Source organism: Mesoplodon densirostris, chromosome 7 (assembly GCF_025265405.1).
Source record: "Mesoplodon densirostris isolate mMesDen1 chromosome 7, mMesDen1 primary haplotype, whole genome shotgun sequence".
Taxonomy (NCBI): domain Eukaryota; kingdom Metazoa; phylum Chordata; class Mammalia; order Artiodactyla; family Ziphiidae; genus Mesoplodon; species Mesoplodon densirostris.
This window is the reverse complement of record NC_082667.1, coordinates 56,615,023-56,638,664: the sequence shown is the minus strand read 5'-3', so window position 1 is coordinate 56,638,664 and position 23,642 is coordinate 56,615,023. Positions and strand designations below refer to the sequence as shown.

The 23,642-nt window shown below is 54.9% G+C and overlaps 1 protein-coding gene across 1 annotated transcript in view; it reads right to left on the bottom strand.

Moving 5' to 3' along the window:
- Positions 1-137: 137 nt before the first annotated feature.
- LOC132494165 (guanylate cyclase 2D-like) overlaps positions 138-23,642 on the bottom strand; it is an 88,340-nt gene continuing 64,835 nt past the window's right edge. Inside the window, 9 exon segments of the mRNA XM_060105189.1 lie at positions 138-272; positions 1,923-1,996; positions 3,808-4,029; positions 5,282-5,395; positions 9,039-9,174; positions 20,201-20,287; positions 21,921-21,993; positions 21,995-22,007; positions 22,866-22,969. Of these exon segments, the coding sequence (XP_059961172.1) occupies positions 138-272; positions 1,923-1,996; positions 3,808-4,029; positions 5,282-5,395; positions 9,039-9,174; positions 20,201-20,287; positions 21,921-21,993; positions 21,995-22,007; positions 22,866-22,969 (958 nt within the window).

Sequence of the window (23,642 nt, the reverse complement as noted above, 5' to 3'; positions counted from 1 at the left end):
AGGGGCGGGTCGAAGAGGGCGGGATGAAAGGGCGGGGATGGAGAGGGGTCGCTAAGGAAGCGCTGTGCCAGCCAGGCCGCCCCGGGCCGCCGCACGTGCAGTTCGTGGCCCCGCGGGGTCCAGGGGGGCGGGTGGCTCTAGCAGCCGCGGGTCCGCAGAGGAAATCCGGCCTGGCCCCGATTTCCCCCGCTGTCGGCGCCGCCGCACTTAGCCGGGGAAACAGGAGAGGTGACGGCAGGGCTGAACGCGGAAGGAAATGACCCTTCGCTGGCCTGGGGTGGCCACAGAGGGGGTTCCCCACACCGCAGCCGTCCCATCTGGTGAGTCCAGGCAGGTCAGTTCTCCTCTCTGGACCGTGCTCTAGTGTCCAGACTCTTCCTCCTTCGTCATCTCCTGGGCCCTTAAGCAGCCCTGTGAAAAGGTCCCATCAAAGCCCCCAGAATTCAGGTGGAGAAACAAGCTATGGATGGGGTCATCGAGTATAAATAAAAATCACGGGGCTTCCCTGGTGGCGCAGTGGTTGAGAGTCCGCCTGCCGATGCAGGGGACGCGGGTTCGTACCCCGGTGCGGGAGGATCCCACATGCTGTGGAGCGGCTGGGGCCGTGGGCCATGGCCGCTGAGCCTGCGCATCCGGAGCCTGTGCTCCGCAATGGGAGAGGCCACAACAGTGAGAGGCCCGCGTACCGCAAAAAAAAAAAATCACGTGTCTGGGACTAGTAAGGTCCCCATTTCTATTTAGGGAAACCGAGTCTCAGAGAGGTTAAATAGCCTATCCAAAGTCACACAGAATATAAGAGACAGGGATTTCCCCCCAGTCTGTCCACAAAGCTAAGCCCTGCCCAAACTGGGTACACTTTTCCAGCACTATGTTAGTCAGGTTGTCTTTGAGTGCTGTGCAAAAAGTAGCACGGTGGTATTATTGTCTTTTACGTGGAAGGCTGAGGCGCATCTTCCCCAAAACCACCTCCTCTTCTAGATGCCTTGGCCCTGCCAGGTCACAGCTGCCATGCCCTGCCCTGCTGGGTGTGGACCTGAGGAAGGGGAGCCTAGGAGAGGAGGGTCACAGCTGTCCTTCAGGCCCTGGTTCCAAGGGTAGAAGAGAATTCCTCCTCGAAAATTTTTCTCTTCCGTGATGGTCACCAGCCCTGAGAGTAGTACAGCATGTCCCATTTTACCGGTGGGAAAGTGACCACCCAAAGCTTTGTGGTAAATCAAGGTGAAGCTAGACTTAGAAGCTGGGTTCCCTGAATTCTATATAGATGGCAGCTGCATTTCCTTCCTCCCATCTGGCTTACTGTGGGGACAGGCCTAGGGAGATGGGGACAGCTCAGAGAAGACAATCTGTGATAGCTAGGAGGGCAGGGTGGGGGTGGGGCAGGGCCTAACCTAAACTCAGAGGAGGAGATCGGGGAAAGCTTTCCTAAGGAGGGACCTGAGCTGCTATGAGGGCATAGGTAGGAAAGGTCACAGGACCTGGGAAGGGTGTCCACACCTTCCTCGCCCTCCCAGCCACCGGGAACCTCGGATCTATGCTGAGGGAGGGCCCAGCTGGTCATCGCAACCCCCTCTCCCCGCCTCGCCGGCTTTAGTCCTCATCTGGTCAAATGGAACTTCAGTTTCCCCATCTGTAAAATGGGAAAGATAGTAGCTTCTTCTCGGGTTGGTGCCAAAACTAAGAATAACGGACTTAGCCTGGGGCCTGTACCCAGTGGGTGTTAGGCAGCTTCTGGCTGTCTTTATTGTGGCGATTAATGATGCCTCTGCCACACCCTGTGGGCTTCCTTTTCCAGATTCTTGTCCAAGAGGCCAAATGTCCAGGAAGTGCTTCGCAGCAGCCCTGCAGCATGGGCAGAACATGGCTGAGTTGGACTCAGACTGGGCTCTCTTGACCTGCTCCCCCCACATCCAGCACCACCTCACCCTTCTCTGAGCTGCTGCCAGCAGAAACCGCTGGGCTGGTGCAGAGCTCTGGCTGGGGCTGGGGTAGGGCGGGGCTGGGGCAATGGCGGGCTTGGGGGAGAGCGACCTGCCTCCCACACACCCCCAAATGCTGCGGTTGTGGTTAGTCGGTTCACAGGGGTCCACTTCACTCAGTGCCTGGATGGGGCTCCCCAAGAGTTGGAGACAGATGGGCAACCAAGCGTGCCTACCCGCTGCAGATGCCTCTTGGGACTGGGGGCTGAAATCGGGAACCCCACGTGCTCAACGCCCCTTCTTTCACCTTTTCACTTCTTCAGCGTTCCTGTTGCTGTGGGACTTTTGGCAGTTTGCTTGATCTTTCTGACCTCAGTTTTGCTGATCTGCAAAGTGAGACTAATAATAACACCTGATGTTCTGGCTTGTTGTGAAGCCCAAATTGCAACAACGTGTGTAAATACCTGGTCGGGGGCCTGGCCTGTGGTCCTTGCCCAGGAAACATGACCTCCCTCCCCTGGCAGGTCCCGGAATCAAAACATACAGGACCTACCCTTGTGGAGCTCCCAGACCAGATGGGAGGCAGATGAGAACATAGGATGATGGAGTCCAGAAAACTCAAAGGCCAAGTCCGGGAGCCGGAGCTGGGTCTGAACGGGGAGGAGAGGTGGGAACTGAGCAGGGTTGGATTTGCCTGGCAGCCATGTGGAGGGTGGCTTTCTTTTAAAGGCCACCAAGGCCAACTTTCCATCCGATGTTGCTTAGTGCCTGCTTGCACCCCTCCAGCAATGGGGCGTTCTCCTGGACAGCTCATCAATGGGAGGCTCATCTTCACTGTGTTGGTATTTTTGCGGAAATGCTTCTGTACCCTCATGCATCTGTCAGTGAAGATAGGAGACATCTTTTCCTGTGTCTTCAGGACTACCATTCCGAGATGAGAAAACCCTCCCAGGCACGAAGACAGGCTCAAGGCTCCCTGCAGGGGGAGTTTCTTAGGCCAGGCTGATAACCAAGGGTCCCAAATAAGAGTGAGTGCCCAGGAAGGCAATGATGTGCACATCCCATCTGACCTCGGACAAGTCGCTAAACCTCTCTGAGCCTTGCTGGCCTCATCTAACTGTAGAAATGGGGTGGGAAGGACCATGGCAGCCTGGACCCCCAACTTCGTTTCTGCTGCTCTTTTTACTGAACGCCCACTGTGGGCCAATCCTTTATCTCATGTGGCAAATCAGGATAAAGATAGCCACAGACAGCCTCAGGTGTCTTTAGTCTCAATTACTGACTAAGAAACTGAGGCTCAGCGAGGTTAAGTAACTGGCCCAAGTCACACAGCTTGGGAGCCAGGAATTGAACCTGGGTCTCCAGACTCGCAGACACCCAGACCAGATCTCAGTGCAGGGATGTGGCTCTCCTCACTCCCTGCCCCTGCCCAGCACCTCTATGGGCCCGCAGGGAGTCAGGGAGTTCCCTCATCAGCCCCTCTTGGGGCCCTGCCTTCTGTGGCAAAACCCTGGGTTCCCCAGTTCTTCTCCTGCCCACCCTCCCGTGCTCCCTAGGGCAGCTACTTTTAGACCATACCAGCTATGGGCCACCTCCCAGAGGGACAGTAGGGTAGGAGAGAAAATGCTTGATGTCAGCTGTAGGGAGTTTGTGAGCCAAAAAGCAACCTAGGGTGCTTGGGAAACAAACGCTGATAAAGAGACAGGTGGTGTTTCCTTTTTTCTGAGGACTAGCTTACGTGTTTAATGGGTATAATGAGGGCTGCAGGACTGGGCGTGGTGCCAGGTACTTTACTTGCACTGTCTTCTCCTCACAGCCACCCGGCAAAAGGGGGCTATTGTTCCCCCCTTTTACAGAAGAGGGACCGAGGCTCAGGGATTCTGTGACTTGCCCACAGTCACACAGCTGATAGGGCGGGGCACGGCGGCCCTTCCCATGGAGTCCTCAGGCTCCAAAGCCCTCATGCATGTGGCCAGCGACTGGCTTGGCTGGTTTTCTGCTCTCAGCTGGGGCACGAGACACCCGCTCCCTGGGCGCTCGAAGCCATCAATGCCGGGGGGAGAGGGTGCTGTGTACCGCTTGGCCGCCACATGGGAGGCTCTTAGCTCTGAGTCTGGTTAGTGAGACCTGGGGCTGAGGAGTCTGGAGGCTCCCGGAGGCCCCAAGGGAGAGGGGGGGATGTTAGGTGAGAAACTTCGAGACTGGGTGAAGAAGGCAGGGCAGGATCAGAAGCGTCTCCACAGCTTGACTGTGCTGCTCCATGGACCATGAAACCACAGCCCTCTGCAGGCCTCAGGCTGCTGGGAACCTGAGGGTTTGTCCCTTTGAGCCACAACTTTTTCATCTGTTTTAACCATTTAAAGCTTAAACCCCATGAATCCTTTTCTTGATGATCCAGGGCTATCAGGATGGGCCTTGCTTAGGGTCTATGATGTCATAAATGCCACGTCCAAATGAACACATCAGCAACAGAACGCTGCACACACACGAGTGCCCCGAAGGCAGCGTTAATTAGAGGCGAGGCTGCTGTGGGGCAGCTTCCACCCACAGGGGAGCTGGGCGCCCTTGGGCAAGTCATTCTCCCTTGGCGGCCTTGATTTCTCATGTGTCAAATGAGGACAGTCATTCTGCTGACTTCAAGGGGGTGTTGAGAGGATGACATTCTAGAAAGCTGAATGGAATGGGGACTGGGTCAAAATGACTGACATGGCCTTCCTCACATGAAAGCCTGTGACTCAGTGGTAGACTGAAGGGACCTGTGAGCAGAGGGAGTGCCCAGTGATGGGAGACAGTGACTGGGGGTGGGGGGCTGAGTCGGAGGGACCATAGCGCTGTGGGCTCAGGACCCAGGGCAGAGGTGGGTCCCAGGCCCTTCGGGGGAAGGGCTGTGACCCAGATAGGACAACCCATGGTGGGGGGCCCCCTGCCTCTAGGAGTTCCCTGGAGGTCCCTTGCCAAATTCCCAACCTTTCCAGACTTTGGGATCCCCACTGTGCTGGGCTCCCGCAGGCAATAGGCTCCTGTCTCCCTCCAGGTGGTCAAAGCCCCAAGGCCTGGCAGAACTTCCAGAAACTGGCTCTCCTGTACCCAGACGATTCCCACAGATAACGGTCACCTGCTGAAGTTTCAGAGACCCCTTCTTGCCTCCTCTACTTCCACTCCCGGAAGGACAGCAGATTCTAGGCCCAGAGAGCACGAGGTCACACGTGGGTGATTTCCCCAGCCGCCACCCTACTTTCCTTCACTTGCCTCACGTGAGGGACTCCCGGTTCACAGAGCAATCTTTTCGGAGGCCCAGTTCCTCTCAAACTTTAGAGAGTATCAGAATCCCTGAGGGCTTGTGAAGACATACTGCCGGGCCCTACCCCCGAGAGTCTGGTTCAGTAGGTCTGAGGCGGGGCCCAGGACCTGCATCTTGAGCCACCTCACAGTGCTACGGATGCTGCCAGTCCGCAGCCGCCCTTTGAAAAGCGCTGTGCCTGCGAGGGCGTGGGGCGGCCAGGCTCCGTGGTCCTTACGTGGTGAAATGGAGGTAACACCTGCCCCTCCCCACTGAGTTGCCAAAATGAAGGGATGAAATATGAAGGTTAGGGTTAACGGGATTATGAATCTTTCTTACCATGAGTGAACTTCTGAGACCAGTGTGAGGTCTCTGTACTTTGAAGTTGAGAAGGGGATGGGCTGGCCCAGGCAGCTTTCTAATGCAACTTTCATGTTGTAACCCATTTAATCCTACAACACTCAGTGGAGTAGATATTATTATTATTATGACCTCCGTTTTATAGATGACATATGAGGAAACCCAGAGAGGTTAGGTAATTAACTCAAGTTTGCACAGCCAGTATGGATGAGTCCAGGCAGTGGGGCTCCAATGCCTCCCCACTTCATACTCTACTGTATTGTCACATGATGGAGCATTAATTAGCTGAAAGAGCAAGTAATCTAGGAGTTTTAAAATTTATCATGACATCCCCTGTGTGTAGAGTTGTATGTTCCCCCCTCTTGGGTGGGGTGAGGAGGGACCTGAGGAGGACAGAAGTGAGGAAGAGAAGCAGCCCAGGTTTCAGAGAGGGACTCACCTGGGTTCCCGTCCTCACCGTGCTGCCCACTGCTGTGGGACTTTGGGCCGGTGGCCTCACCTCTCTGAACTCATTCCATCTCTAAAGTGGAGCAAAGATGGACGGACGGCTGGGGCTGTTAGGAGAGTGAGCTCGCTGGTGTCAAGTGCCTGCTTGTGCGGCTTACCCAGTCCGTGGCGCTCACCCAGTCTGTGTCAGTGCTTGTGGTTCCTGGCCAGGCGTTGTTTTCTTTTGGGGGGCAGCAACTCTATTTTCTTCATGCTCGTTTAGTTCAGGGCAGGAGTGAAGTGGTTCAGGAAGCTTCCCTTGTTGGTGCTTAAGGGGTGTGGGGAGGGGACCTGTCTAAAATGTAGCTGTGGCTGCCCTTCAGGAGCAGTGAGAGGGGGCAGCATTCCCATCCTGCAAGGGGACAGGTGGAGCCCCCAGAGGTTGGGCGGAGGGCTGGCCACACCCAGCTCTCACTGGGACGGTCCTCTTCAGTACAGTTCACAGTGGTCCCTTCTTGTTCTACTCACATTGCCTTCCTCCTCATGACCATAGGGCCTTCCTAGAATTCATAAAGTACTGACCCTTGGGGAGAATCTGAGGCTTGAGGGGGGCACTAACTAGCTCAGATCACACAGCTGGGAGATGGTGAAGTTGGGGCTGGAACTCCGCCCCTTCTGCTGTGTTGGGCTCTCACACCTCCCTCCATGACATCCCTCCTCACACACACGCTCCCCCCACAGACACAGTCACCTGCAAAAGCACACTCTCCCGCCAACACACGCAGCACACACACATACACACAGCCTTCATATACACCGTCAAAGACAACACAGGACACACAGGGCCACAACTCAGGAAAACAGGAAGCATGCATCCACCTCACATGTCAAACAGGCACACACATGGTCCACAAACATTTCAATAGCCACTACACACAGACACACCCCCCCAAGTTCAACTCTTGTATATCCACTATGCATGCACACACCACAAGTGTGCACACTGAACATACATGATGTGTACACAGTGTATATATCTCCCATGCAAACACCAGTCACAGACACTCCATACGCATTGCCCACAGACACACTTCATAACCCAAATATACAGTGAAGACTTAAAATACCCAGGCCCCCAAAAGCAGTGCGCACCCACAGGACACAGTGCACAGAGAAACACACCATCTGTGTGTGTGGACACGCTCGTGGGAACAAGGCTATCTCAAATTGCTCGTGAAGCTGATTTTCTCAGAAGCAGACCACACAAAAGTCGAGTGGCTCCCACTAGAGCTAATTCCCTGGGGTGTGAAAAGGAAGAAGGGGAAAGGGCTCAGTTAGACTGTCGTGGCCTCCCAGGAATTCAGTGACTCATCCTTATGGGTGCTGTGGGCTCAGAACCCCAGGAACTTGGAGGCTGGGCTGGGGGGTCCAGAATGCAAAGGGCTGGATCCTGTCCCCCGGGGAGTGTACGCCCTGCCCTATCCCCAAAGCCAGCCCCTCTCTCTAGGTCTGGAAACTTGGAGATGGGTATTCAGCCTTACAGACTCCTGCTCTCTAGCCTCTTCTGGGCTGTGTGACTTCTTTCTGCTTGCCTTCCCTACCCAGGGAATAGGAGACCTGGGTTTGAGGCCTGAACCAGACCCAAAAACCAACCTCACCTCTGCCTGCATCAGGGCCCACCTGGCCTCCCGGGGGACAGGCTGTGCTTTCTGCTGGCAGTGGCCATCTCTTGGGAAGGCTTCTGGGCAGCCCCTCTCCCTGCAGGTTCTCCCATCAGCGTAGACATGCCCCTATTTCACAACTCCCTTCCAGACCTCCCAGGTGCCCTGCCAGCCACTGCCCACCCACCCTCTTGTCTCTTCCTGGCCAGGCCTGTCAAGGCTGTTGCCTGCTCTTGTGACCTCTGTTTCCCAGCTCCATCATTCCACCCAGCTCACCCCCGGCCTCCACGTCCGGAGCTGCTATGGACAGACACTCTTCCATCTCCAGCTCGTTTGGTCACTTGGTCACTTGATGGCTTTCTTCACAGCTGCCTGCTCCCGTGGCTCCTTGTGGCACCCTCTCCTGGTCCCCTTCCCACCTCTCCATCACCTCCTCCTGCATCCTTTTCTGACCCCTCATCTTCCTCTTCATCCTCCTGATCTTTAAATGGGTCTCCCTCCCCCTTGGCCTTGCTCATTTCTCTCTTCACCTTCCTCTCAGGAGAGCTTCCTGCCCCGGGATCTCCCTTTCCTGTTCATCCATCCAGCCATTCATCCTCCACGTGGCGGCCAGATGGAGTCTCTCTAAAACACAGATTTGACCAGGTCACTCCCCTGCTTAAAACTCTTTGATGGCCTTGGGGGTCCAAGCACATGTCACATTTCCCATTTTCACTCTCACAGGGGCCAGAGTCCCTATCAAGCACCACATGCATCCTCCATCGTCTCCTCTCTCCTTTCCGGATCTGTCCCAACTGTGCACAGTCATCTGTCAAACTCCCTCTCCTCACCTCTCTCTTCTTCCCTCTGCCTCTCCCTTCCCATCTCTCTGCTCTATCTCTGTCTCTGTCTCTGTTTAGAGTTGCCAGAGGGGAGGGCTGTAGGAACTAGCTTGTGGGGCTCGATACAAAAAGAAAAGAAAAAAAAGCTAAGCCCTCTGACTGAAAAGGCTCTTCATGTCCATGCTACAGAAGTCCAGAGGCCAAGAGAGGGGAGACTGTGGCCACAGAAGTGAGAAACCCACCCTCTTTTGGGCTGCCCAGAAGGCGAGCCTTGAAGACATCCTGCCCAGTGCCTTAACCAGCCCTTTAAAAGGCTCCTGGATGGTCAGAGTTAATTCACTCTCCCAGTGTCTCACTCACACTGCAGGTTCCGACCTTGACCTCTGTCCACAGCACACTTGGACGTCTGCCCCATTTGGCTCTTCCATCCACCAACCGGACACCTGGCTGTTGGCCTTGGCTTCACCCCGGGCCCCAGCCTCACTGCCTGCCCCTCCGGACCTCACCCCAGAACTCACCGCATTTCCTTTGGCTGATCTCACCCTGCGGCTGGTGACTGAGGCTGTCACTGTACCTGCGTCCCTTTCTTCCATGCAGTATGAGGCTGTGCCTGACAAGGCAGCCAGAATGGCGTGCGTGGTGGGGTCTTTGGAGTTGAGGTCCAGTTCCACCACCGGTTTACTGGGTGACCTTGGACTGAGTCGCAGTAGCTTCATTGAAAATACAGGGAGAATGTGCCTACCTTGCCTGATTGTAGTGAGGACTAAAATGCAGATACTCCACCCACCTCAGGTCCTTCTTTTCAGTGAAATAAAGACCCTCCCATGGGCTGCCTGCAGAGGGAGCCTTGAAGACCTCCTGCCCAGTGCCTGGAAGGCCTGAATCAGCCCTTTAAAAGGCTCCTGGGCCTTTGATCAATCCTGTAGTTGCTCTTTGGGTATCTACCAATGAAGCAGGAAGCTGAGGCTGGGTGCTGGTTGACTGGGGGCAACAGGGGGTGATGGGGAAGAGGAGGGGGAAGAGGGGGTAGCTGCCGGGGAGGGACCCGGGAGGGAGAACTGAGGCTCAGAGGGGTTCATGAAGCTCGGCTGCATGATGGGTGATGACGTACTCTCTTCTCTGGCTCCCAGGAAATCTCCAGCAAACTCCAAATTTCTTATTGCTGCACTGGGAGGTTGGACCTGGTTTTAGGGCTGTGTCAAGTACTCAGTGTAGGCTCAAGGCAGACACACAGGTAGAACAAAACCTGCACCCACTGCCTAGCTTCCCCCAGGCCATGCGCCTAACGACAACTCTGGAAATGGGCCAACTGGATATTCTGGTGTTCCTCAGGCTGGAAGTGTTCTGCATCTGGACACAGTGGTGACAGGCCAAGGTTACATAGTCCCCAGACCACTGGTCCCAGGTCTTGGGGGGTTATTATAACTACCAATAGGAATTCTTTTACAATAAAAATCCTCTAGGTTGAAACTGGGGGTCTGAGCAATTTGAGAGGACAAGACAGGGCTGGGCATGGGGCTGGGAAATGCTGGGTATCAGGGGAGATGGTGGGAGGGTCCGTTGGCAGAAGCTCCATGACGGGCCCTGGCCATCAGCAGTGGGGGAGTGCTAAGGAGGAAAGCAACATGGCAAGGTTTGTGCTGCAGGCAGACTCGGGCTGGCACGGGCCGGAGGGAATAGAGGCCGGAGAGTGGCACAGAGGCCGGGCTGTTGCTGAGGATGCAGATGATGGGGCCTAGACCAAGGCAGAGACTATCATGGTGGGTGGGACAGACTCGGGGATTAACTATGGGGGTGAGGGAAAGGGTCATGGAAGGACAGGAAAAAGAGGGTGGTCACCCCCAGTTCTGTCCAGGGGACAGGGCAGAGTACAGTCAGGGTGACCTGTGGCTCATTGGGGAGATGCTTGGCAGGCAGCCGGGTGCTGAGCTGGAGCCCAGAAGGAAGGTCTAAGTCAGCAGTGCAAGAGAACTGCCAACCTCACTCTCATCTGTGTGTGGGGACCATTGCCCCTGCCTCCCCGGAGAGGGTGTGGTAGGCTGCGTGAGCCAGCGTCAAGGTTAGCATCACCTACGGGTTACTTAATAGGAAATGCAGATGGCTGGAGACTGGACAGACCTCTGACAGATGCTGACTCGGGCCAGGCCTTTCTGATGGTGACAGATGCTGAGATCTGTCGTCCGCTCACTGCCCATGGGTCGTCAGGGAGATTCCCCAGGCAAGGCTCCCCTGTGGGGTGGGGCCCCCGCCTATCGCTCTGCGCGGCACCATCCTCCCTCCCTGGCTGGACAGCTGAGCCCAGGGAGCCTGACAGCCTGGAGAGGTGCCGGGAATCTTGGGGTTCCTGGAGGGGCTCTGGTTCTTTCGGGAACAGCTTGCCTGCCCCCTGGTGGACTTCTGAAGAGTCTCAAGGACTCAGGGAAACCTCTGGGAAAGGAACCTCGGAGATTTATTTAGTCACCACTCCCACCCCCACCCTCCACCCTCCACCCCTGGTCCATGTCCTGATGGGGAAGCTGGAGCCCCAAGCAGGAGTGGTTTCTACAAGCAAGTCCAGGGGCAGAGCCGGGACAAGAGACAGCATGGCTGGCCCTCTGGAAAGCACCGGGATTTTCATCCCACAGCCCCAGGTGAACTCAGCGGCAGTAGTGGTGAAGGCACCCATTTCCTAGGGCTGCGAGGACCACTCCCTGAGACAGTGCACACACAACATGCTGAGTACGGGTGAGGCCCTTCCCTCCCGCTCTAGTCACTTCACCTCCCCTCGTAAGAGTGTAGACTTAGCTCTAAAGTCTTTGAGCAAATCTGGATTTTCACGCAGGTGCATTTCCTTAAAGCGAGATTCACCTGCCACCACAGTGGCCTTCCCCACCTCCCCTGCCCTGTTATATTTCTTCTCCCATCGAAGTCACAGAAAGAGGGCTTTGACTCAGCCCTGCCCTCAGGAAGCCCCCAGTCTGCAGGGACAGGGCTCAGTGCCCAGGGGTCTGAGAGGGCAGAGGAGGTGCCCCTCCTGCAATACACAGGGGTGGAAGAGAAGGCTTCCTGGAGGAAGTGACAAAGGAGCAGAGGCATGGAGGGTGCGGAGGAGTTGGCCAGAAGGAGTGGGAAGCAGAGGGGCTCGGGAAGAGCACCCAGTCTAGTGCAGGGGTTGGAGGTGAGAGCATCCATAGAAGCAGGCTGGGTGGTGGGGAGCCATGGGAGCCACGGACTGACACACTGCCCACACCTACCTGGCATGCAGGATCCCAGCTAAGCATTCGACTAAGCAAGTCTAGATGCAGATACAGCAGATGAGAAACTAGGCAGGAGACTCAGGAGCTGGCATTGCAGGAGGGGAAATGGTTCATCGAAACCTTTGGGTTAACTAGTTCATTAGCTTATTCATTCATCAATTCAACCTCCCAGTGCATGCCTCTTCCTGGGCATTGGACCAAAGGAATGAACTAGATAAGGTTCCTACCGACACGTGAGGGTCAGGCAAGGCAACTACTAATTACGTACAGAGGGAGGTTGGGAAAGGGTTTTAGGAGGAGGTGGCTTTTCATTTATTTATTTTTAAATTTTTAAATTTTTAATTAATTTATTTTTTTGTCTGCGTTGGGTCTTCATTGCTGCACACGGGCTTTCTCTAGTTGCGGCAAGTGGGGGCTACTCTTCGTTGCAGTGCGCAGGGTTCTCATTGTGGTGGCTTCTCTTGTTGTGGAGCACAGGCTCTAGGCATGTGGGCTTCAGTAGTTGTGGCATGCGGGCTCAGTAGTTGTGGCACACGGGCTCAGTTGCTCTGTGGCATGTGGGATCTTCCTGGACCAGGGCTGGAACCCGTGTCCCCTGCATTGGCAGGCGGATTCTTAACCACTGCAAGGAGGTGGCTTTTTAGATGGACATTGAAGGATGTGTAGGAGTTCAGCGAATGCTGAAAAAGTTGAAAAGGTCATGTAGGTAGAGAAAACAACAAGAATAAGTTGTGGCATCATGAAGGGTATGGGGAAGAGTAAGCAGTCTGATGAGGCCGGAGAGTTGGGAGTACGGGGAACAAATGAAGTGAAGACAGCGTGAGCAGAGCCTTGAATGCCAGGCTAAAATGTTCATTGTTTCCAAGGAGACCATCCCAAATTGTGCCCGCCTGAAGGACCCGAACCAAACAACTCCAGATCACCAGGTCCTGCGAGGACCTTCCAGGGCCCCTTGGCCCCATCTGCCATATCGAGAACCCCAGCCCCCAGAGATGCCAGGAGTGTCCCATTGCTGGGAACCGACCTCAAGGGCCAGGAGGATAGCCCCGGGTTGGTGGGGGAGGATAGGGGACTTCATGGGGACCAGCTGGCACTGATTCAGCATGAAAGTCATGACTTGGGGCCCCGTCTCTGGGGTTCCACACGAGCATATGCACGGAAGCCCCACGCAAATGCTAGGCCGGCTGCTCACGAGGGAGGGGCCAGCCCCGGGAGTCTCCTCAGCCTCATGAGGAAGGTTCTGTCCTCACCTCGTTCACAGAAAAACAATAATTGTGTGTCCCTGAGGCCACCCCCTCTGGGGGGCTGCTATTTCTCTGGGCTTCTATAGCACTGTGCAGCCACCTCGGATCAGGAGATAGACAGAGACTGGCATGGACAGGTCACTTCACCCCTCTGAGCCTGTTTTCTCTTCTAGAAAGTGGGCAAAGCCCTCTTGTCCCAGTGGGTGGCTGTGGTTGAGATAGTGTCGTGGGAGCTCCAGGCACAGGGCCTGGCCCATAGCAGGCAGTGGGCAAATGTAAAATAAACGAACCCCAAAGCCTCTGGGGGAAGAGGAAACTGGTCCAGCCCCAGGAAGGGACACAACACAAGAGCCAGACAGGCACTGGTTGTCCTCCTGGGTGACCTCACCCTCAACTGATGGGGGAAGGTTGGGGAGAGGTGAAGACCCCAGTGTGTGGGGTCTGTTCATATGCAGTGTGTTGGCTTTGGCAATAGAGTTTCTCCCTGGAGCCCCCAGCTTCTGCCCTGGGGGGTCTGAGTCGAGGCCTCTGAGAACAGAGCTGCCTCAGCCCTTCTCAGCATGGGCAGCCCAGTGCCAGGGGCTACTCTCCCCTCACTACCATTCTGGAAGGCTCAAGAGCAAGGAGACCCAGGTCAGATCCAGGCACAGCCTGACATATACCCACATGTGCACAAGGTATGCACTGTGACACACACCACCCACACAGACCCACATTGTGGGCACAGACACGAATATCAGAAGATCTGCCGCTGCTCCCAGACTTTGGTGCCCAGACAGACACACCTGGACACATAACATACACAGTTAAGGCAGCAGACATGCAGACACACCAGTGCACACACACATCAATGCACATATACACAGAGGCACAGCACACGCACAGACATCCACAGACAAGCACACACATGCAGATGGAGTCACGTGCACGGGAACACGGTCACCTGTCTGCTCAGGGTCCTTTGAACGCTGACATCCACACAACGTACACAAAGCCACCCAGGTCTGTTTACACACATGCACCCTCAGTCACGGCGGCTGCACGCTCTCCTCGGGGACAGCATGCTTTCAAAGCGTTGCCTCCTTTGACCTGACAGCATCCCCATAAGGCAGGTGGGGCAGGGCGCTGGTCCCCACTGTGCAGTGAGGAGCTGAGGGCTTAGAGGGGCCCATAGACCAGTTCCTGGGAGGAAAGCAGAATGCAATCCTGCTTTGAATTCTGATCTTGTGTCTGCCTGCTGCTGGGCATCCATTTACCACCTGTGTGCCCATGTATACGCACAGAGCCTCACGCCCAGGGGGACTTCATGGCCATCAGACCAAAAGTTCCTTTTACAGATGAAGAGACTGAGGCCCAGAGAGAAAGTCCACAGGCCCCATGTGGGCCACACAGAGTTCACTGGAGGAACCAGGGCCACACTTCTGGCCTCCAGGCCACACGGGCACCGCACGTGCAGACACCATCACGCACAGAGCCGTGGGCACGTCCCACAGATGGGCATGTGTGCATCCTCCCTTCTTAGCCCTTCCGCAGGCCTGCTTGGGGCCAGTTGTGGTGTTTCCAGTCCTTTCCATTAATTTTCGCAACGACATGGGAGGTAAGGGTGACCGGTCCCATTTTGCATTTGAGGAAATTGAGGCATAAAAAGATTAAGCCCAATGTTGTGCAGGTCGGGATGGCAGGGGCATCTCCCAAAGTAGAGTCTAACACTTTCCACCACACAGCAGCTCATGGCTCCACACACATCGCCCACATCCCTCTCACATCTACACACACATACACACAAACACACACACACAAACACACACACACGGCACAGCCCCCAGCAGAATGTTCTCACGACACCCAGTTCAGTTTTAGTGCCAGCTCCCCCCTCCCAAGGGGTCTTTTGAAGAAGGACGAGTTTGTTTAGGGCTTAACCTGCCCCCTGGCCCCCGCCCTCTCCCCTCAGTCAAGGAAATGAATTCCACGTGTGCCTGGTCTGTCTGCTCTGAAATCAGCCTTGGGGGTTTGGAAAGTACACTTTGATGTTGGAAGCTAGTTTAATGAGTTGGATGTGGGTTGTTTTTTTTTTTTCCTGTAAGACAGAAGTCTCGTTTTCCTAAGAACCCAGGAATTATGACTCCCCTCCCGACACCTCCCCTTAGATTCTGGGAGCCCAAGACCCAGACTACCAACACAGCGCTCACAGATGCCCAAGAGGTGAGGCCAGCTCAGGGAGGAGAGGCGGGGAAGGAGGCAGCTTGTACTGAACGTTTGCTGTGTGCTGAAGCCCTCTGTCAGGAACAAGCCTCATGTGGGCCCGCTCCACACCCATTTTAGAGATGACAAAACAGAGGCTCTGAGAAGTGGTGTAATGTGAGCAGGTGGTCCAGTGGCTCCTGGAGCCCTCGACTGCCTGACTCCAGCTCCTGGTCCCCGTCTTGCTTCTGCCTGGGGCAGCTGGGCCACTCAGGACAAATGACCTCCTCCCTTGGGGCCTGGGCACCTCGGCTGTATGATGGGGACGGTGTTCTCAATGGAAGGAATAGTGAGCTCTATAACAAGCTCTCAGAGTCAGAACCATTTGTCCAGAACAAAGCGCTCTGGGAAAGGAGAGAATATTTCTATTTTTATTGTTTCTGTGTCACGAGGCAAGTTTACCTGTAGGATTCACATAGGAACGCATCAATTACTATCACTCTAGGGCACATATTAACGAGTGCCCTGTTGGCCGCCAGGGAGCTCCCAAGGGAGTTCTTTGTGGGGAGTGGAGCAGGGAGAGGGCTTGAGGGTGTCCAGGCACAGAAGTCTCTGGGCTGGACATTGCTCTGTCCCTCTCCTCAGGTCCTGGCCGAGGCCCTCCCCGAGCTCCAGGGCCCGTCTCTGCTCTGGTGGGCTTTGGCAAAGGCCACCTTGATTTCTTGGTTTATGAGGTCCTGCCAGGTGTCCCTAGGGGAAAAGGACAATCAAGAATAATAAACCCGGGCTTCCCTGGTGGCGCAGTGGTTGAGAGTCCACCTGCCGATGCAGGGGACACGGGTTCGTGCCCCGCTCCGGGAAGATCCCACATGCCGCGGAGCGGCTGGGCCTGTGAGCCATGGCCACTGAGCCTGCGCGTCCAGAGCCTGTGCTCTGCAACGGGAGAGGCCACAACAGTGAGAGGCCCGCGTACCGCAAAAATAATAATAATAATAATAATAATAATAATAATAAACCCCACCCAGAACAACAGTGGTGGGCATTTAGAGCCCACAGCTGCTTACAAGGAGCCCCTCACATTCCTTGGCTTCTCCTGATCTCTGCAGCAGCCCTGTGACGGGCATACCACTGCCCTCTGCACTTCGAACTTTAGGGCACCGAGGCCCAGGAAGGTGAAGTGCCACTCACTCATTTGCATTTGTGGCTTTGAATCCAGAGGCCTCCCAGGAGATAGGCAGCTAGCCCCAGCTTTGTCCCCTAATGCTCTGCAGTGAGGGGTTCTGTGATACAAATCAGGAGAGGGACACTGGCCCCTGAGCCTGCGTACACTTTCATTTTCTCGTCTGCTTCCCACGTGTGCCCAGAGGAGCATAGAATGGGGTTATCGCCTTTGCACGGAGAAGGGAGCAAGGCTGTGAGTGACAGCCAGGGCCTCAGAGCAACCTGGCAGGGATACTTCTGAGCCTGGTTGTCAGGGCAGAGCGGAGAAAAGGGGCCCCTGTGTGGAGTGTCTCTGTGACACGTGATGGGAGGTCCATCTGCGGGCACTGCTGCCTGGGTTGTGGCTATACCAAAACATGAAGGGGGTGGGGAGTTTGGTCCCCTTCCCCTGATCTCCACCAGCTTCTCCAAACATCTCCAAATATAAAGATAAATAACTTCTGCAGATATGGCAAATACAGAAAGTGAGGATAAAAGCAACTTTAGAAAACCTGACTTAAAAATCAAGCTATAGCACACAGTTCAAGTAAAAATTTGGTAACTGCCTCATAAACACAAGTCCAAGACAAGTTCCCATACAGCTGGCCCTTCCTGCAGAGATTCTGTGTGTCTGCCTGCATGTCTGTCTGTGTTTCTGTGGGTCTATCTGTGACCTCATCTCCAAGCAAACGGAGCGGCATGTGGTAGTGTTTCCACATTTGTATGTATCTGATGCCCACGCCAGGTGGAGTGTGTGTATGCGTATGCAGGTGCACTTGGGTGCTCGGGCCCCTGTGCGCCCACCTGCTGGATCTGAGCCCGTGGGCCTAGGTGAGTGTGGGATTCTTCCCTGCTGCCTAGAGGCCTGGGAGGCTCCCAGGTCAGGTGGAGCTCACTGGGGCTAATCTCCGCTCTCTTCCCTCCCTGGGTCAAGAAGATGAAAATGTTGCTGGCACTTTCTAAAGTTTCTGGCCTGGAGTGGACACGTCATCAGCTGAGAGAGCTCAGGATGACGAATGGCTGCCAGACCTGCTGGTTCCCACTCCTAGGACGGGGTGGGTTGGAGCAGGGCTAGGAGCTCACCTCCCTGGGTGCCTGCCACTGGCAGACCCGCAGGCATATCGGCCAGCCAGACTCTCCTGGGGAAAGTTCCATAAATGCATCAGCAAGAAATATCAGGGAGAACCAATTGCTACAGTGACACAGTATTGGGAGATGGGATGGCGGCTGCAGCAGGACTCCAATTAGAGTGTGTGATGAGAGTCCTCGTGAAGGAAGCAGCAACAGAGCTGACACCTGCAGGATAGGGAGGGACCAGGCCAGGGGACAGCGAGAACGAAGGTCCTGAGGTGGGAAGCTCGGTGTGTCTTGAGGAGCAGCAGGAAGGCCCCGAGGAGGTGACTCACAGCAGAAGGTGCTGGAAAGCTGAGCCCAAGGGGCAGGCCCAGGCCGGACAGAGCAGGACCTCAGAGGCAGCATGAAAGAGTTCAGGTAGGAAGACCCCGAGGGTGTGAAACATGGAACTTCCATGTGAAACGTGTTTGTGTTTTATTGAAAGATTGCTCTGGCTGCCGGGCAGAGATGGATGAGGGGAAATGGCGAGAGTCCCCACAGTGACCAGGAGAGCGGGGGTGATGGAGAAGTCGTCAGCTTCGGGCTGTGATGGAAGCAGAGCTCCAGGACTTGCTGAGGACTCCAGGACAGTGTCCGTCTTTCTGACTGAGGGTGGCGAGGCCACCCACAAGAAGAGAACTCTGGTGGAGGCCAGGCTGCCAGATGGACCTGGTGGGTCTGGGGTCCCATGAGAGCTCCGAAAGAACTATGGAGGGGGTCTGGGGCCAAGACCCAGAAGGGGTGTCATCAGCATCAGGATAGGAAGGGATGCCCCGGGGAGGAGCCCTGTGCAGCCCCAGCAAGGAAGAGTTGGGGAGAGGAGAAGAGCTGCCGGGGAGCCCAGGGGGGAGAAGTTGGAGACAGGGAAGCACAGCGAGGGCGCCGAGGAGGCCTTGGAGAACCTTTCTAGGAAGAGGGAGGCCGGGGAAATGTTACCATGCAATCAGGCTGGTAACTAAAACTGCCCACGGAGCTGGTGACATGGGTGGAAGGCACCGGTGACCTCACAGAGCCTTCTGGGTGAGTGGTGGTGGAAGTCAGGCTGCGAGGGCCGGCAGGAGAGGAAGATGAAGAAGTGAAGTCAGCGTCAGCAGACGGGCCTTCTGAGAAGGCTGGCTGCCCATGGAGGCAGAAGTGGGGTGGAGGCCCAACGGCTGTGAGGTCAGAGGACGGCAGCTGGAGTGGAGGACCCAGAGGGACTGGACAGGGTGAGGGGCCGCAGATGCTCTCCTGGGGCTGCTGTGGCCCACGGGAAGGCCAGGGAGGTCAGGGACCTGCCCCACGTCACACAGCCAGTCCCGAGCCCGGTCCTCTCCCGGCAAACCGTCTGCAAAGTTGAAGGACCCAGGGCTGTCTGGGGGCCTTTCTGTGAACACAAGCTGGTTTTGCCCCCAGGAATCTGGAGTGTCCTTATAAAAAGGGTGCGTCTGTGTGTGTGCTGCACCCTGAGGGCTTCTCCATATGCCCATCCATCCCCGTCCTCCTCCCTACCTCGCTGGACCCCAGTGTGTGTCAGGGAGGGCACTCAGGGATGAAGATGAACAGGGCACTGCCTGCCCCCAGGCACTGCTCTGCCCGGGTTCCCTGGGGTCCTGAGGCCTGGGGGCAGCCTGATAGCTGGGGGGCAGGGATGCTCTGACGGCCCTCAGCTCCTGTCCATATCAATCCTTCCCCTTGGAGGATGCGCAGCCTAGGCTGCTTTAGTGCTGGTTTTTTCCCAGGAAGCCCATGTGTGCCCCACACGTTTCTGGTCTTTGAGAGATGGGAGGGGGCCATCCTGGAATTGCTGCAAGGAGTCAGTTGGAAGTTCTAATGAAGGAAAGACCCTGGGCAGGAAGCTCTGATGTGGTCGTGCTGTAGGCCCCTGATGGGGCTCTGTCCATTCCCAGGCCAGCCACCCACTGGTGGAATCAGCCCGTGGGCCCCTGTGGGCCCCTGGGCTGCCTCATTTCTAGGAAACTAATTCTCAGCTATGGGCAGCACCTGCGCCCTGTGGCCCCCTGTGGACCGCCCGGTGCTCGAGTGGAAAAGAGTGAGGAACAGCACGTTGCAGTAAAATGTTCTTGCTTCCCCCGCTCCCCCATCTCACCTGTGTTGCCCTCAGTGAGGGACATGGGGTCGCAAAGGACAGAGGACAAAGGAAAGAGCCCAACTGCAGGGCAGGTACCAGCTCTGAGAATCTGCTTCTTTTGGCCCCTAAAATATGAGGGCCTTTGATCTGTAAATTCCTCGTCTGCGGAAATAGTCTGCAGTCAAATGCTTTACCACTGAGCTATACCCCCTGCGGAAATAGTCTGAATGGTGACAAACGCCCAGTGATATTTATCACCGTATCACCTGTAACGGGCTCAGAATGGGAAGACTCTACATGCTGCGTGACAAGAGGGAGGGTGAGCTAATCACGGCCGCCACATGTTGCAGTCCTGATGCTGTAACTACAAGTGTGAGTAAAGTGCTCTGAATGATACCCAGGGTGCTCAGGACGCTGAGAGGAGGGCACAGACCAGAATGAGAAGTTATGGAGGCAGCATGATCTCATCCACGACATAGACATCAGAAACAGGCTGGCAGGAACCATGCGAAAGTGCTAACAGTGGCTGTCTCTAAGGAGTGGAAAGACGGCGATTATTTAATCATTAAAGAATTCTGTATTTTCCAAGTTATCCCCGCTAGGCAGGTAATACCTTTATAATCAGAAAAATAACAAGTATCAAATTTCAAACAACAGAGGCCAAGCTTTGGGGGAAATTCCACTTACTCACCCGGGGTTTGATGTCCAGAGGTGTGGGGAGGGGTCTGGGGAGGCCCGCCTTCCCCACCAGCCAGTAGGCCTCCTTGAAGTCCCTCCCCTGGAAGAAAGAGAAAAAGAGTTGAACATACCTTCTCAAGCAGAGAGCCAGGGCAGAGGCAGGATTCCCACAACTGGGAGGAAAACAGCCTAGAGCCTAGAGGCAGATTGGGTCCAAATCCTGGCTCTGGGGCTGTCTGGGGGGCTTTCTGTGAACACAAGCTGGTTTTGTCACTTCTAGCTGTGTGACTTTGGCCAACTTACTTCACCTCTCTGTGCCTCCGTTTCCTGAATACCTCATAGAGTGGTGAGGATTAAATGAATTAATATTTATCCGTTAGAGAAATAAATAAATAATGAATCATGAGTTCTATAACCAGCAGTCATGGAATGCTAAGATCCCAGGATTCTGTGATTTGTGATTCTCCCAAACTGTTGAAGGATACAGTGGTCTCCCCTGGGATGGGGGTGCAGCTCCCTGGGGGGTCAGGATGGGCTGTCCTAGAAGTTTCACACGCCACCTGGACCAGGGATGGGTATTGCCCCTTGGATCCCTCAGGTCAGCCCAAAGGACCTGAGGTTGGCATGCTGCCCTCCCCACTCCCACTCTGCATCCCCTTCTGTCATCAGAACCCTCTGCTTCTTAGGACATCTAGTGCCCACTCCCCCAGACAAGACACGCCTGCCCTTACTCCACTCGCCCATCACTTCAGCCTCCAAAGCAAAGGATTCCGCTTACGCTGGCCCTCACAGGCTGTGTGACTTTGGATAAGTTACTGCTCCTCTCTGAGCTGCTGCTCTGACATTTCCCCATTTAATGAAGTGAGTCTTGTGGATCCCCCCACGGGAGTCCCCCAGTTTCTGGGGCCCAGTTGCAACCCTGGGCCTTTAAATGCCCCAGCTGCTCCAGTCACTCCAGTAGGCCTGGCTCTAGCTGAGGAATTGGGGAAATGAAAGGCGGTGGGGTAGGAAGAAAAGTCATTCATAGGATGGCACCATTACCTTACTGAACGTTAACATTAAAAAAAAGAATGCGGACGTGACAGACCAATTTCTGCCTTTGAGGGCTGATGGGCAGGTACAACCCAACATCACACTGACAACATCAGAGGGCCAGCTGTGGGACTGGTGGGTGCACAGAGAAGACATGACAGTTATTTCTGGGGGAAAGGAAGAAGAGGGACATTCCTGGGTCAGGGCAGGCTTCAGTGAGAGCTAAGGTCTGTGCTAGGGTTCTGAAGGATGAGTAAGAGCCCAACAGGGCTATGGAGAAGGCACAGGCTTTGGAGCCACCAGACCTAGGATTCAGCTGTGTGACTTTGGGTAATTCTCTTTGCCTCTCTAATTTAATTTCCTCAAATGTAAAATGGGGACGTGGATCCTCCTTTCATTATTTCTGTGGTAATAAATATGTTACTATCTGTGGTGCACCAGCGTGCTGCCCAGGTAGGTCATCAAGAGAAGTAACTTCTCTGCCCCGGCCCTTCTCCTTATGAGGAGCCAAATGAGGGAGGGGCTCCCTGGAAGAAATGTTTCCTTAGAATTTGGGGAGTGAGGAGGACATTAAAGGTGATCAGCTCCCAGGCCGGCATTTCCTTTAGCTACGTCAGTCAGATGAGAATCTCTCCTGCTGCCCGCAGAAACTGGACCTCTGGAGACATTTCCCATCAATCCCAGGAAAGAAAGTCTCTCACCTTTAGCTCAGTCTGGCCTCGGATATCAATTTTGTAGCCTTCATCCAGGCTGAGCCGTGTCTGGGCAGTGCTTATGAATTCGGTATGCTGAGAAGAAAGGTAGTAGTCAAGTTACCACCTGGTGACAGCATTACCCAGTGTCTGGTAAAATCATTAAGAGCCTGTAGCAACCCCAGTTCCAGCCAGTCATGCACACAATTCTGATTCATGCAGTACCTTTTGCCTGGCCCTCTTGTCCCCCTAGTAGATTGCTGGGCACTAAAGTGGAGGTCTCAAGGGAAAGGAAACTACATGGATTGATTGTTAAGGAGAACTCAAGATGAAGTCAGAACCCTAGGAACATAATCTCTACTTGTAGGGAAGTCTTTGAAGGCTGAGTCAGTGCAGATAAGCAGTTATTTTTCTTTTAAGGGCAGGGCTCCCCTCTAGGGCCACACATCTGATTAAGCAGGATACGTACTGAGCGACATGAGGGAGCACACAACCTGTGCAGCCAGGAGCAAAGGCTCAGTTTTTTCAGCTGCTCTAGCCAGACCATCAGAGAGGCTCCTGCTGCCAGCAAGGGTCTAAAACGGCGTATCTTTTTTTAATTGAAAGGGGTCTACTCATTGGAAAGATGGGGAAACCAAGACCTAGAGGAAGAGCATTTTGCTCAAGGACACTAAGCACACCGGACCCAGTCAGGGTGAGGACCCAGGTTTCCTGCCTCTGGAGTCATTGTTTTCCCTGCTAATTCTCTCATGAGATCATCACAAAAGCCCTGCGCAAAGTTAAAAGAACCAGTGACATACATCATCTCCTTCTAGTTGTTTTACTGATAACTAGGGTACGCTGCCACCAGGCGGTGATTTGGTTACTAAGCACTGTTTCAAACAGCCAGGCTGCAGGGGTCATTGAGAGAGTCCTTCCCTGGGCTTCCCTAGGATAGAAATATGAGACACTCACGTATCCCTGTAGACTCCATCTGGGATGCGGTGTTAACTGTGTCCCCAAAGAGGCAGTACTGAGGCATGGTGAGACCTACAACCCCCACCATGCAGGGCCCTGAAACTCAGTTGTGCCCAGTGAGCTCCAGCAGGTCCTGGACCCAAGAGAAGTCTCTACAACACTCTTGTCCCTCCAGTTCTCCCCAAACTGCTGTCCCCACCTCACATCTTGGGCTCCAGCTGGGGGGTGAGGATGAAGCTGTATGGAATCTCCAAGAACACCCAGAGAGGAGATGACATCTATGCCAGGCTGTGGGCTGGGGGTAGGGGGGCACAGATAAATTGGAGCCAGGCTCTGCTCTTAGTATGCTCCCAGCCTGGTGGGGAGATACGTATAAATGCTAATCAGTGTTGTGAAGAGGGAAGCACCAGGGCTGTGCCAGCCCAGAAAGAAGACTCTGACCCAGCCCAGAGGACTTCCTGGAGGAGGCAGTACCTAAACTGTGTCTTGAAGGATGAGAGAATGAGTCAGCAGGGAACAGCAGGTGCAAAGGCACAGAGGCAGAGAGCCCACATGCCTGTGGGAAACTGCTAGTGGCTGGGTATAGACAGAATACAAAGTGCAAAGTGGTGGGAGATGTGGCTGGAGAGAATAGCAAGGCCCTTGGAGGCTATGAGGGGGGTGGGGAGTTTGGACTTTATCCCACAGATGAAGTTATGGAGAGAGGAAGGGGTGAGGGCACGAGAAGGATATTCTATAGTAGAGACCCTGAGGTCTCTCCTAGTCCCCTCCCAG